At 38.2% G+C, this 15678-nt stretch overlaps 1 protein-coding gene across 2 annotated transcripts in view; it reads right to left on the minus strand.

Annotated features, from left to right (window-relative positions):
• Positions 1-304: 304 nt before the first annotated feature.
• The window catches only part of SEC63 (SEC63 homolog, protein translocation regulator), a 70502-nt gene continuing 55128 nt past the window's right edge, over positions 305-15678 (minus strand). For both annotated transcript variants that reach the window (XM_040627596.1, XM_040627597.1), the window contains 4 exons: positions 15383-15484; positions 11338-11436; positions 2602-2706; positions 305-1379 (listed from right to left, as the gene is read on the minus strand). In XM_040627596.1, coding sequence (XP_040483530.1) covers positions 1236-1379; positions 2602-2706; positions 11338-11436; positions 15383-15484 — 450 coding nt within the window. In that variant the 3' untranslated portion in view covers positions 305-1235. The remainder of the gene's footprint in view (positions 1380-2601; positions 2707-11337; positions 11437-15382; positions 15485-15678) is intronic.

Here is a 15678-nt window from a genome sequence, read left to right on the forward strand (position 1 = left end):
TTACAATCAGTCCTATAATATTACAGACATATGCTTCCTCAGTATCTCGTAATAAAAATATTCATTTTACCTCCATGATTCATCATGTATACATTTCTACTCTTTATAAGCACTATCCTTCTGGGTTGTAACGTGTGAGGGGGAAATTCCTCCCACACATGGGTTTTTCTATACCATACAGAAGTGGCGATCACTTCAGCAGTAATGGACATTATTAAATTTTTAGTTGAAAATAAAAGAGTGAATTATCCTATTATATCCTTTCTCTGGAAGTAAAAAGACACACACCATTACAAACATAAAATGAGTCAAACTTCTATTTTATTGACAGGAGTCCAAAATGAGTACAAAAAAATGCCTCCTTTGCATGTTATGTATTTTTTTTCCTTAAAAGGCTTCTGAGTCAGGTAGATTAAAAGCTAAGAATGTATTTCAGCTTTTATAGAGAACCTTTTAAAAAAGGTTTAATAACATGAGTCACCAACGTCAGAGAACATATGGTCCCACAATCATTTTTAGACCTATAGCTTATAAAAAGAATTAGATCCTGCACTGATCTGCTAACATAGAGGCTTAAAAATGTTTTAAGCCATTGAAAGCCATTTTCATCATCTGTCTGATAACTCTGGGCAATTAAGAAAAGGAAAATCTCCAAATGTAGCCGTCTATATTATGTGGAATGTGACAGAATGCCAACTTACGACCGAGACAGGTAAAAATAAAAAGTTTAAAGCTATGAATGGAGCTGTTATAGTCTTGTATCACTGCAAAATGTCAATAAATGAATGACTGAGCTTATCAAAAGAGTAAAACTCGAGCAGATGTTACTTAAAACATATGTGTGGTATTTATCGTATTTTAATGTTTGCTGAAAACTAAAGCTAAACAAGAAAAATTGCTCACTTATAGATTGGTTTTCATGTACCTTTACTTTTACTGGGACCATAAATTGATCAGATAATACATAGCCCACACTTCTGGAACAGTTATAACAAAGGGTTTATTATCATTTGCCGATGAAATAAATGCACCATCCCACATTTGAAAGGCTGTAACGAGCCTTAAGCGTTTCTCAGACTGTACCAAGGCATCACCATTGCCTAGTTATATTATGCACCCATTTCTAGTAAAGAACTAACAGCTCCCTCAACATCAGTTCTGCACTGTTTCTGGTTTATTAGACACTTCCAAAATAGCAGAAACTTCCAAATACTGTGGTCCATTCATAGTACTGCTTAGTCATCACCTTCCTCCTCTTCTTCCTCCTCCTCGAAGCTATCTTCAAAGCCCTCGCTGTCCTCCTGGTCTTCATCCCCCTCTATTGCTGTATCCCACTGTGGGTGATTTTCTGGTACAGGCTTAGCCTCATGAACTTCCAACTATAAAGAAGAATTAAATGCAGACATCAGAAATTTTGGGAGGAAAAATGGAGGAAATATCTGATAAAGAAAACGTTTTCTTTGCCCACAGCAATTATACAGAAATAGACTTTATGGCTGTTAATTCTAAGTTTAACACATTTATTTACAATAGACATTCATCCCAGAAATAAAAAGGTAATCTATTAACATGCAAATGTACTTAAATTTCTAATATTGTTTAACATCTTAATTCTATAGAAGCTATACTATTTATTCCGTATAATGAAAGATTAATAATTGTGATTCTTGGGGTGCCTGGGTGGCTCAGGCGGTTAAGCATCTGCCTTAGGCTTAGTCCTGGGATTGAGTCCTATGCCAGGCTCTCTGCTCAGCAGGTAGCCTGCTTCTCCCTCTCCCCCGCCTGTGCATCCTTTCTCTCTCTCTGACAAATAAATAAATAAAATCTTAAAAAAATAATAATTGTGATTCTTGAGCAAGCACACTGAGTTATGCCTTAGTAAGCCTTATGTCTTAATACGTCTGCTGAGAGAAGAAAAACTCAAGTGTGACTTTCAAAAAGGTCTTTTGCAGCCCCCATACTCATGAAGTAAAATGCTATAGACAATGGAAAGAAATGCGGTACCCTCATGGGAACAACCAGGCCTGCCTTTCCCAGTTCCCTTTACTTTGGGACCCCAGTACACAGTGCAACAACACTTCAGCACAATGTTTACACAAAAGAAGGCCTTTTATAAAAACCTCAAGTGAAACTGGTAAGCACTGACAGGAACGTGCTTCAAATGACACTTACACAAAGTGTATAAGATGATAAAAAAAAAAAATTAATCTCAGAAATTAATAAACACTCCAACAGAATCTGTGGGAAAATACATGTACTTTTCTTAAAAAAAAAAAAAAAAAAAAAGAACCCAATTGGTGAGGCCCTGTAAAGTCATAATTATAGCACAGTAAGAGTATCACTTAAGTAATTTATATTTAACATTCTAAGTCATTCTAATAATTTATATTCAAGGTTCTCTTTAAAGAAGTATGCTCCTTTAACTCAACAACTTAAGTTTATTATTGAAAGAGCAGACCACTGAGTGTATCATATACAAAGTATGAGAAGACATCTTTTTCCCTCTGTTACTCTACATTTCAGAACTAGAAATGCTTTCCTAGTATATTATGAACTTATTTAAAAAGGCAACCATATTTATTGAAGAGTCACTATTCTTACCTTTAAGGGTTTAATCTGATCCAAACCCATATAGGAGTCTGATCTCAGAAACACTGTATACTGATAATTTCCAGGCTTGCCTGGTGCAGGAAACTTCAGTTCTACCTAGAAGAAAAAAAAACAGCACTTAAAATCCGTACTTTGAGAAATGGAAGAAACAACATTATCTAGATCTTTTATATTCTTTAATAATAAACTAGTAAATGTGTTTCCCTGAGTTCTATGAGCCATTCTAGAAAATTATCAGACACAAGGAGGGGATCATGGGAACACCAATTCATAGCCAGCTGGTGAGAAGTACAGGTGATAACTTGAGACTTGCAATGGCATCTGAAGCACGTTGGGGGGGGGGGTGGTCTTACGGAACTGAGCTCTTACCCTGTGGGATCTGATGCTAACTCCGGATAAACAGTGCCAGCACTGAGTTAAGTTGCAGGACACTCAGCTGGTGTGACAGAGAATTCCCTGCTGTGGGGAAAAACCCACACACCTGGTGTCAAAAGTGTTGTGAGTGTGACAGTTATGTGAGTAAATGAGAAACACACAGGAGAAGTGAGTCTTTCCCTAACAAAACAAATGAATAAACAAATAAAAAAACAGAATCTGACCTATAAATACAGAGAAGAAACTGATGGTTGCCAGAGGGAATGTTGGGGGCAGGGGGTGAGGGGATGAGCAAAATGGGTGAAGGGGAGTGGGAAATATAGGCTTCCAGTTATGGACTGAATGATTCATGTAAACAAAAGGTACAGCATAGAAAATATCGTCAGTGATATCGTAATAGCATTGTATGGTGACAGACAGGAGCTATACTCATTGTGAACACAGTATAACATCTATAGAAGTTGAATCACTGTTATATACCTGAAATTAATGTAACATTGTATGTCAGCTATACTCAAATAAAAAACATACGTCAACTACACTCAAATAAAATTTTTAAAAATATGCCCAGGCCTTAAAAGTTCTCAAGAAGATACTTATTTTCTATTAAATCATAAACTTCATATACAAAGAGTTACAAACTCTTAAAAATTTCAATTCCAGGGAAAGGAAGATGGCAGGGGAGTAGGAGGACCCTAAGGCTCACATCATACCATGAATACAACTAGATAACTATCAAATCATCCTAAATACCCCAGACATCGAACTGAAGACTGCCAGAACAAACTCCACAGCAAAGGGCTGTGAGGAGAGAGAGGAGAGGCCATGTCGAAGAAGGTAGGAAGTGTGGAGACACGTTTGGAAGAGAAATGGATGTCATGGCCACTGTGGTAGGGAGGGAGCTGCAGCTAAGGGCAAGAGACAAACTAGCACACAGGGGAGTAGACGGGGAAAAGGAATTCCTGTAGCAACTGGCTTGGAAAGCAAGAGGGCCCAAATTTTGTGAGTTCTTGCAACCAGCAGGGCTTAAGGCCTGGAGTTTTAAATGTCAGCATGCTTGGCTCTGGGAGAGCTCAGATGGCACTAGGGCTGCTCTTAGAGAAAAGGCAGGGCAAACAGTCCATGGACATACTGCATGGAAACAGTGACCTGAAAAGTGCATGGGGCACACTGTGGGGAGGGTATTTGCTCATCTCAGAGGGTATCACAGAGAGACAGTGTTCACAGAGAGACCCCTGGCTGGGGCCATTACCCCCACCCCCACCCCTCAGCATAAGACAGGGCCACCTGTAGGAAGCAGCAAAGTGCTGATACTCACTACCTCACTTGCTTACACCAAGCCCCCAACAACTGCATGCCAGTGGAACCACCCCTCCCAGTCACACCTGCCTCAGTCCCAGCACAGTGGGCCCCAAGTTTGGCAGGGCCTCAGTTCCCACAGTGGTGGCAACAGGACTCGTTCCACAAGTAGACCAGAACACACCTAGTTAAAACTCACTACATTCAGGCCAGGGACCAAATACTGCCCACCAACAGGCAAAGGGACCCTCTGCAGACAACTGGCCTGAAAGATAAAGCAGCCAGAACACAAAAGCAAAGCCCACACGGCACACGCTGGAGACACTCTCTGAAGCACCAGGCCCTAGGGAACAAGGGACACTACACTGCAGAGCATTAAGAACCCCCTCTAGATAAAGCCATTATTCTCAAGAACAGGAGACACAGCTGACTTCCCTACAAAGAGAAACAGGCACAGAGACTTAAAATGAAGACAGAGGAATCTCTCCCCAAATGAAAGAACAGGACAAGGCCACGGCAGGAGATCTAAGCAAAACAGACATAAGTAACATGCCTAATAGAGAACCTAATGCAATGCTCATAAGGATACTCACTGGGCTTGAGTAAAGAGTGGAGGACATCAGTGACACCATTAACACAGAGATAAGGAAAAATACAGCAGAGATAAGGAGCTCAATAAACAAAGTGAGGCACACTTGATGGAATGAATGGCAGGGTGGAAGAAGCAGAGGAACACATTAATAACCCAGGATACTAAAGAAAACAAAACAACAGATCAATGAAACCAAGAGTTGGTTCTTAAAAAAAAAAAAAATCAATAAAACCGATAAACCTCTACCTAGTTATCAAGAAAAAAAGGGAAAAGACACAAATAAATAAAATCACAAAAGAGAGAGGAGAAATAACCACCACCACCAGAGAAATACAATTATAAGAGATTATTATGAAAAACTATATGCCAACAAACTGGACAACCCGGAAGAAATGGATAAATTCCTAGAAACATATAACCTACCAAAACTAAAACAGGAAGAAATAGAAAACTTGAACAGCATGATAACCAGCAAATTGAATCAGTAATCACAAAACTTCCAAAAAACAAAAGTCCAGGACCAGATGGCTTCACAGGAGAACTCTACCAAACATTTAAAGAAGAGTTAATACCTATTCTCAAACCATTCCAAAAAATAGAAAAGGAAGGAAAACTTTCAAATTCATTCTATGAGGACAGCATTACCCTCATATCAAAACCAAATAAAAATAACACAAAAAAAGAAAACTACAGGCCAATAACCCTTATGAAAAGAGATGCAAAAATCCTCAATAAAATACTAGCAAGCGAATCCAACAATACATTAAAAAAATCATTCACCATGATGAAGTGGGATTTATTCTTGGGTTGCAAGGTTGGTTCAAAATGCACAAATCAATGTGATACATCACGTCAATAAGAGAAAGGATAAAAATCATATGATCATTCCAACAGACACAGAATGTCATCCAATAGACAAGCCCTGTGTTGGGCTCCATGCTGGGTGTGGAGCCTACTTAAAACAAAACAAAACAAAACAAAACAAAACAAAACAAAACCAAAAACACCCTCAGTTAAGTAAGTGTAGAGGGAACACATCTCAACATAATAAAGGCCATCCATGGGGCGCCTGGGTGGCAGAGCGGTTAAGCGTCTGCCTTTGGCTCAGGGCATGATCCCAACGTTATGGGATCGAGCCCCACATCAGGCTCCTCTGCTGTGAGCCTGCTTCTTCCTCTCCCACTCCCCCTGCTTGTGTTCCCTCTCTCGCTGGCTGTCTCTATCTCTGTTGAATAAATAAATAAAATCTTTAAAAAATAAAAAAATAAAGGCCATCCATATATGCAAAACCTCAGTGCTAGCATCATCCTCAGTGGGGTAAAACTGACAGCCTTTCCCCTAAGGTAAAGAACAAGGCAAGGATGTCCATTCTCACCACTTTTATTCAACATAGTACTGGAAGTCCTAGCCACAGCAATCAGACAACAGAAAGAAATAAAAGGCATCCCAACTGGTAAGAAAGAAATAAAAGACATCCAAATCGGTCAGAAAGAAAGAAATCTTTCAGTATGTGCAGATCACATGATACTATACACAGAAAACCCAAACAACTCCACCAAAAAACTGCGAGAACTCATAAAGTCTCGGGCTACAAAATCAATGTATAGAAATCTGTTACATTTCTATAAACCAATAATGAAGCAGCAGAAAGAGAAATTAAGGAATCAATCCCATTTACAATTGTACCAAAAACAGTAAGATACCTAGGAATAAATCTAACTAAAGAGGTTTATTCCTGTACTCTGAAAACTATAAAACACTGATGAAAGAAGCTGAAGACACAAAGAAATGGAAAGACATTCGGGCTCATGGACTAGAAGAACAAATATTGTTAAAATGTCTATATTACCCAAAGCAATCTACACATTCAATGCAATACCTACCAAAACACCAACAGCATTTTTCCAGAACCGGAACAAATAATCCTAAAATTTGCATGGAACCACAAAAGATCCTGAATAGTCAAAGTTATGTTGAAAAAGAAAAGCAAAGCTGGAGGCATCACAATTCCAGAGTTCAAGTTATTAAAAAACTGAAGTTATCAAAACAGTATGGTGCTGGCACAAAAACAGACACATAGAACAATGGAACAGAACAGAAAATCCGGAAATTAAACCCACAATTGTATGATCAATTAATCTTCAACAAAGCAGGAAAGACTATCTGGTGGGAAAAAGACAGTCTCTTCAACAAATGGTTTTGGGAAAACTGGACAGCAACATGCCCAGAAGAACCTGGACCACTTTCTTACACCATATATAAAAATAAATTCAAATGGATTAAAGACCTAAATATGAGACTTGAAACCACAAAAATCCTAGAAGACAGGCAATATCTTCTTTGTCACTGGCCATTTCAACTCTTTTCTAGATATGTTTCCTGAGGCAAGGGAAACAAAAGCAAAAATAAACTACTGGGACATTATCACAATAAAAAAAGCTTCTGCACAGTGAACAGTCAACAAAACCTATGGAATGGGAGAAGATATATGCAAATGATATCTCTGATAAAGGGTTAGTATCCAGTGGGGCCCCTGGGTGGTTCAAGTAGTTGAGTGTCCAACTCTACATTTTGGCTCAGATCATGCTCTCAGGGTCATGGGACTGAGCTCTGTGTCAGGCTCCTCACTCAAACAGGAATCTGCTTCTCTCCCTTTCCCTCTGCCCCTCCTCCTGCTCTCTCACCCTCTCTCTCTCTCTTAAATCTTCAAAAAAAGGGGTTAGTATCCAAATATATAAAGAACTTATAAAACTCAATACCAAAAAAACAAGTAATCCAATTAAATGGGCAGAAGACATGAACAGACATTTCTTCAAAAGACATACACGTGGCCAACAGACACATGAAAAGATCCTTAACATGACTTATCAGGGACACACAGGTCAAAACTACGAGATATCATCTCACATCTGTGAGAATGGCTAAAATAAAAAACACAAGAAACAACCAGTGTTGGCAAGGATGTGAAGAAAACAGAACCCTCTTGCACTGCTGGTGGGGAATGCAAACTGGTGCAGCCAATGAAAAAAACAGCACTGAGGTTCTTCAAAAAGTCAAAAACAGAAGTACCCTATGATCCAGCAATCTCATTACTGGGTACTTACCCAAAACGTACAAAAAACACTAATTCAGGGGCACCTGGATGGCTAGTCAGTTGAGCATCCAACTCTTGGTTTCGGCTCGTGTCATGGTCTCAGGATCGTAGGATTAAGCCCCAGGTTGGGCTCTGTGCTCAATGGGGAGTCTGCTTGAAATTCTCTCTCCCTCTCCCTATGCCCCTCCCTCTGCTCTTCCTCTCTGTAAAATAAATAAATCTTAAAAAAAAAAAAAAAACCCACTAACTCAAGGAGATACATGCACTCCTATGTTTATAGCACCATTATTTACAATTGCCAAATTATGGAAGCAGACCAAATATCCACCAACCAATGAATGGATAAAGATGTGGTATATACATAAAATGGACTATTCAGCCATAAAAAAAGAATGAAATCTTGCCATTTGCAATGACATGGATGGAGCTAGAGAGTATTATGCTAAGTGAAATAAATCAGTCAGAGGGAGACAAACTGTAAGATTTCACTCATATGTGAAATTTAAGGAACAAATGAGCAAAGGGGGTGAGAGAGAGAGAGAGAGAGAGAGAGAGACTACTGAAGAAACAGACACTCGACTATAGAGAACCAATGGTTACCAGAGGGGAGGTGGGCAGGGAATGGGTGAAAAAGGTGATGGGGATTAAGAAGTGCACTTGTGATGAGCACCAGTGATTAAAATAAAAACTTATAGAAAAAGTTTCGTTTCCACTTAGACAAAGAAAGAATAAGTTATTAAGATGGCATTTGGATGTTCTGGTGATCTGCCCCCAATCTCCAAAATCCAGATTTTGTAGGTAAGATTATATATTAAAACAAACAAACTAGGAAAAAGAAACTAGAAACATGGGAATAGCATTTTTTAAAATTAATCTCATAGTTTGACCTAAGTATACCACAAAACCCAGAAATCATAAAAGAAAAAATTATTAAATCACACTACCAAAAAAACCCAAATAAATAATGTTTGTATTTCTGCTTGGAAAAAACAACTGTAATAGTAAAACAAACTGGGGAGCAATATTTGCAACAAATACCACGAAGAGATAATATTTACAAGAACAATTCCCAAAACCAATGAAAAGACCAAAAACCCAACAAAAATGAACAATGGTCACAAATAGACATAAAAAGAAGTACAATTCAAATACACTGAAAGATGTTCAGTTTCACTCTTAAGAGAGATACAAAATTTAAACTACACTGAGTATAACCAGCACCGTAAAAAGTGATTCAGGCAAGAATCATCAATGTGTACTAAAATGAGTGGATAAAAGACTAGTACAGAACAAGATACTAACAGTGCCCAAGAATTGCCCAAAAGATTAGAGGAAAAAAATACCTTTTATAGTAGAGAAAAGCCTTACTTAAATGTTCAACCATGGTATCACTAATGTGGGGCAACTGATATACTGTGCCCCATAAGAAGATTCTATCACTTATGTAGTATTTCTGCCAAAATATATTTAAGATGAATATAATCATGAGTAACCAATGAGACAAAATAAAACTGAAGGATATTCTACAAAATGTTTGGCCTGGACTCTTCAAAGATATTGATGGCATGAAAAATTTAAAACAAAAACATCAAGAAGAGTTCTAGAATAAAGAAGAATGACAACCAAATGCAATGCATGATCCTTGAATGGATCCTGAATTTAAAAAAAAAAAAACAAAAACTGTAACAGACATTAGTGAAATATTTAAGGAAATCTGAATATGGACTGCACATTAGATAAATACTGTGTGAATGTTAAATTTCCTGAATATAGTAATATTATTGTGCTTATGTAGGAGACAGCCCTTGTTCGTAGGACATGTTTAAGAATTTAGGGTTACAATGTCATGATGTCTATAGGCACACATGCAGAGAAAGATATTAAATTATCTTAAACATAAGGCAAAATGTTAATTGATCAGTGCAGATGAAGGATCTACGGGAGGTTCATGATAGCGTGCTTGCAACATTTTTATAGGTTTGAAACTTTTTAAAAGATCAGAGGGAAAAAAAAACACTAAGATGCCATTTTCACCTTTCTGATTAGCAGTGACATTCAAAATGTCTGATACACTGAGAGATAAAGGGCATTCTTAAAACATTCATTCTCCCTATGGAGAAATAAGTATCTAGCGATGCCTACCCAAATTACAAATATACACAGCCTCTGATTAATTCTAACTCTGTATCCTGTAAATATGTTTGTACATGTGCAAAATGACATGAGGTTATTCACTGCAGCAAAAGAAATAATTTGGAAGTCCATTAAATTGTCGAGTGCTAAATAAATAACCACATAAGAGTATCATACAGCTGTAAAAACAAATGAGGAAGGTTTTTCTATAATAACTTGGAAGAAATTCCAAGTTACATCATTGAGAGAAAAAGGTAAGGTGTATGCTGTTTTATAGGTAAAACCAGAGAAAATACACATGTGTATTTGCTTGTAATTTACATACAGTATCACATGAAGAATACATAAAAATCTGATAACATTGATGGCCTCCAGGAAGGTAAAGGGGTGACTGAGACACAGGGATGTTTCAATGGGTGCACTTTTGTATATCTTCTGAAATATTAACTAGGTGAATTTATTATCTGTTCAAAACTAGGTAAAACTGAAATTTTAAAAAATAGTAATAAAACTGCTCTACCCAAGAAATACCCTTAAGTTAGCACTAACTCTAAGTGTCAAATAAAAAACAACAAACTACTTATACATTTACTACTTGGTTATAAAGGGGGGGAAAATACTTCTGGATTAAAAATCAACATCACAGAACTATCCTGAAATTCTAAAAAACCTTGCTCTTGTCTACCAAATCCAGGCAGAAAGAACCTATCTAGAGAAGCATGAAAAAAAATCAAGAAAAACAAGATAAACAGATAAAATATGTTCATAACAATGATATATTAGTGATGTCATTAACAATGAATAATGCCATGTAATCAAAAATTCCATTCTAAAAATCTAATTACCAGTTCTTAAATTTGTTTTTAAGACCAAAGATATTTATCTTAGCACTAATCCAATGAGGATAAAAATCATAAATCTTTGTAAAATATAATTAAATTCTGGACAGGAGAACAAAAGGCATATGTTCTTGGAACTAACAGTGAAAACTCCCAAAAATAAGTTGAAAACAAGTTTTTAACACTGATCAAGTTGCCTACCTTTAACAATACTGTATAAATGTCCAGTCAGCTACTCCCAAAACACCAGAGAACAGTTATAAAATGTGCCTTAACAAATAAAATACAATAAGCCAAATATGATAAACTGATTTCTAATAAAGACTTTATGAAGCAGCATGATGGTGAGATGCCATATATTTGTAAAAACTGAAATAATATTGTTGGATAATTACCTCTTCTGTATCTTTTAGTGTACACACATGATATGGCATAGATATTAACGTCTGTTCCTTCCTATCTGCAATATAAAGCCACCACCATTCTTGTTTTTCCTGCAAAAGAAAAAAAAAGTTTATGTTTTCAGAAGGAACTAGAGAAACTGTTTTGCCTTGTCTCCTTTTAGAGGTATTGTTCTGGTTTTATCACTGCAGTATTTCCAGCACAGAGACAGTGCCTGGTACAAAATAGATATTTAATATTTACTGAACAAATAAATCATTCTTAACCATTTGTAGATCTGCTGTCCAAAAGAATTCTGCATGTAATTTGGGGGTTTCAAATGGCCCCTTAAAAAACCCTAATGATGGGCCTCTGTATAAAAACCCCTGTATTAACCTTAAATGACAAAAGATAGCCTAAAAAATAAAACATTATAAACTACTACAATATCATCTAGCAAATAATCTTAGTAATCTTACCTAGTAATAAGCAAAAGCCAGAAAGTAGGAGTGGAAGGGACTTGGACAACCGAATCAGAAATCATTAAAACATATTACTCATAAGAGAGCATCTCAGATTTAAGAGTCTCTCTATACCTTTCACTGCACACGATTTTAATAAGTGCAGCATTTTTAGTAGCACCTCATAAAAGATTAGGAATAGAAAAAGAGCTCAGTAAAGAAACTGCCACCAGGGGCACCTGGGTGGCTCAGTCGTTAAGCGTCTGCCTTTGGCTCAGGTCATGATCCCAAGATCCTGGGATAGAGCCTCACATCAGCCACCACCCCCACCCCCCACATCAGCCCCGCATTGGGGCTCCCTGCTCAGCGGGAAGCCTGTTTCTCCCCCCCACACCCCCTGCTTTTTTTCCCTCCTTCGCTGTCAAATAAATAAATAAATAAATTCTTTAAAAAAAATAAGAAAAAGAAAAAGAAACTGCCACCAGAATGTACAATGACAGCAGGAAGAATTGACAGGAGACAGAAAAGTATTTAAAAAAAAAAAAGAAAAAGCAGCCCAAGCAGTCCGGAACCACCAAGCTTCAGTGCGCTCAGCGAGTAGTCCTGTACAGGACACATCAGTAACTGCTTAGTCACCTCTTGGTATCCACTGCTTAAGAACTGGTCAGGGAAGAAAGCTTTCTAAAAAGGCTTAAAGAAAAATGTTTTGGAGCTAAAAAATAAAACAAACTCTAAGATATTCTAAATACTCAACCAAAACAATACTAGACTGTACTAAATTTTCAATTATCCAAAAGAAAGTTAAAAAAAAATAACTTGTTACTGAAAACAGTATCATAGGGAAAATGTCTTTTTAAGCAAAAATCACTTGCACTTTCTATTTTATTTTAACCACAAGACATTAAAATTTGATTATCTTTCTAAGAATGCTACACTAAGGTCAACTAAAAACTCTTGTAAACTACAAAGCACTACAACATTAATAAGCAGAATAAATAAATCACGAGTACATGATTAATCTAACTTCTGCTTAACCCAAGGGGACTACCACAACAGGTGTATGTGTGTGTGTGTGTGTGTGTGTGTGTGTGTGTGTGTGCTGCACACACAAAGTGGGTAAAAACATAATGGACTCGAAGCGGGCCAGAGCCTGAGTCACAACTACTCAACTCTGCCATTGTAACATGAACAGAATGAGTGTGACGGTGCTCCAGTAAAACTTCATTCATAAAACAGGCAGGGAGGCAGACTTGTCTGCAGGCTGTAGTTTGCCGATGCCCGTTTTAAAGCCACACAGATCTGGACTGTTTCACCTCTCTTCAAATCTCACTTTTCTTCTCTGTTAAATGATGAGTGCCTACCTCAGGCCGTGCTCTGAAGATGAACTGAGATAATATAAGCAAAAGATACATCAGAATGTCTAGCACACTGATCGTGATAAATGATAATCATGGGGGTGCCCGGGCGGCTCAGTCATTAAGTGTCTGCCTTCGGCTCAGGTCATGATCCCAGGGTCCTGGTCCCTGCTCAGCAGGGAGCCTGCTTCTCCCTCTCCCTATGCCCCTCCCCCCGACTGTGCAAGAGCGAGCGCCTGCGCACCCGCTCTCTGTCACTTAAATAATCCTAAACAAATGATAATCATGATTATCAATGAAATGAGGTAGACACCTCAATCATTTATGTGGTTCTGACATTTCACTGTCAGAAATCTCATTACCGACACATATATGTAATGGAAGAAGCACAGGGATATGTTCCAGAATGTGCAATTCTTTACCTCACCACTAAGAGAATGCCTTTCCTTCTGCTCTCCCAGGTTACTTGATTAAAATGAGATTCATTCAAGAATATTTATTAAGAAGCTAATGAATATCAATCCCTGGCATTGTACCTGTGCCTAGACTCTTTGATGCACATAGTGAAAGTGGAAAATACACTGTAGCATCAGTTATTTGCACTTTCAACACAACAGTTTTTCTGTTGTGTGAGATTCCTTACCATTCTTACCATACTAAGTGTAATGAATGAGTTTCAGTAACATGTAAGTCAATTATAATCATAAAACTTTAAGCAATTTAAGTGGGTAGTGTGGTTGTTAGTAAGTTCAGTAGGTACACGGGAACGCAGACAGGTAGATGTCAGGAAAATCCTAAATAAATGTTATCTGATAAATGGTACTTTGAGATGTTTACAGTGCAGTTGTAGCTTAAATTAGAAAAAGGCATTTTCAAGGCTACAATGTTCTAAGGCAGTGAATGGATGTTTTGCTTATTAACTAAGCATGGTCTAAAATGAACTGTCTGTTATAAGGGTACAAATTATGCAGTTTATAACATCCCATGGCACTTTTAAAACCAATCAATGAGTGGAATTTACTCGCTTGATTTCGGGAGCCTTGATTTCGGGGTTGGCAGGCTACCACTGCAATGGGCAAAATGCCCTTAACAGATGGGCCTGCGCTCGGGACGTGCCAGAAGATCAGCAAGCGTATTAACATGGAATCCTGGGCTGACTTCTTTCCAAGTCCAAACAACAGTCTGTGCAGAGCCATTCATTTATTATTAGGAAAGCCAAATTACTTGGGAATTTGCCTTCAGCAGCCCCCAGCAACTCTGGATTGACGTTCTAAAGCAGAAAGCAGATTTATACATGAAATCACCTGCCAAACATGAGTGCTGAGCAGAAGGTTCTATGGCAAAGCTGTGAGGCAGTCTGTGGAACAGCTTCCTTGAACTAAGAGGCAACCAGTTCCTGACCTCTGGCCATACACAGAGTCACTGCAAAAGCAAATCCCAAATTTGGAAGACAAAAAACTCAAGGAGATCAACAGTTGAGCAGGCCACAACCACAAACTGAACAAAGACAAGAGAACAAACAGCACTGATCAATCTGTCCTGAGCTTAGGGATCAGCCCCTCTCAACTCTTACTGAACTTAGCTGGTCCCACAGCCACGGGCTGGCCTATTCCCATGGACTGCAGCAATTATGAGGGCCAGAGCAAGTATAGTGGCTCCAAGTGGCCAGTATAGGACCATCGAGAAAACCCATGGGAAAAATATTTAAGAACTTTTTTCATCCTATTCAAAACTTTTTTTTAAAGATTTTATTTATTTGTCAGAGAGAGAGCGCGTGCACGCGCGCGCACAAGCAGGGGGAGCAGCAGGCAGAGGGAGAAGCAGGCTCCCTGCTGAGCAAGGAGCCCAACACGGTACTTGATCCCAGGACCCCGGGATCATGACCCGAGCCGAAGGTAGACACCCAACGACTGAGCCACTCAGGCGAGGACAAAATACGCATTTGTCTGAAGGACTGCCTGAAATCATCATTCAGCACAACCTTCAGTCATCCAGGCACAGAAAAGACAGAAGCCCAGGAAACCAAAGAAATCCTTAAAAAGTTAACAACCTTCCCATTAAATGACACATTCACTAAATCTAATTCATACTGAAATGTATCCTTCAAAATGTTGCCTATCAAAAATAGACCATCTTTAGCACATTTGAGCCAGTATACACCATAGAGGGATAAAAGGCAACTGAAAAATACTTGAAGAGAAAGTAAATGGAGTAAGGAAAACACTGAGCCATGAATAACTCACCTCAGGAAAGTAAAGACTATAAACAGGATGTGTTATCTTTGATTTGGTTTCCAGGAGAGCTCTCTCCTTTCGCTGTATACTTTGTTGTAATTCTTGCCACTCCTAGCAAAGTAAAAATCAAACACTTGAAATCAAGTATGTTTTCAATTGTTCTCACTGTTCCATCTTCTTCCAGCTATTATTCCTGACAATGCTAACTATGGCAGAGTTCAGTCCCACAAACGTGATCACTTCCCTGCTCAAAACTGTTACAACGCATCATTTCATAAATCAAATCTAAGTCCTTCAGCAGGAAC

The sequence above is a fragment of the Ursus maritimus genome, unplaced genomic scaffold (assembly GCF_017311325.1).
Source record: "Ursus maritimus isolate PB19 unplaced genomic scaffold, ASM1731132v1 scaffold_13, whole genome shotgun sequence".
NCBI classification, from domain to species: Eukaryota; Metazoa; Chordata; class Mammalia; order Carnivora; family Ursidae; genus Ursus; species Ursus maritimus.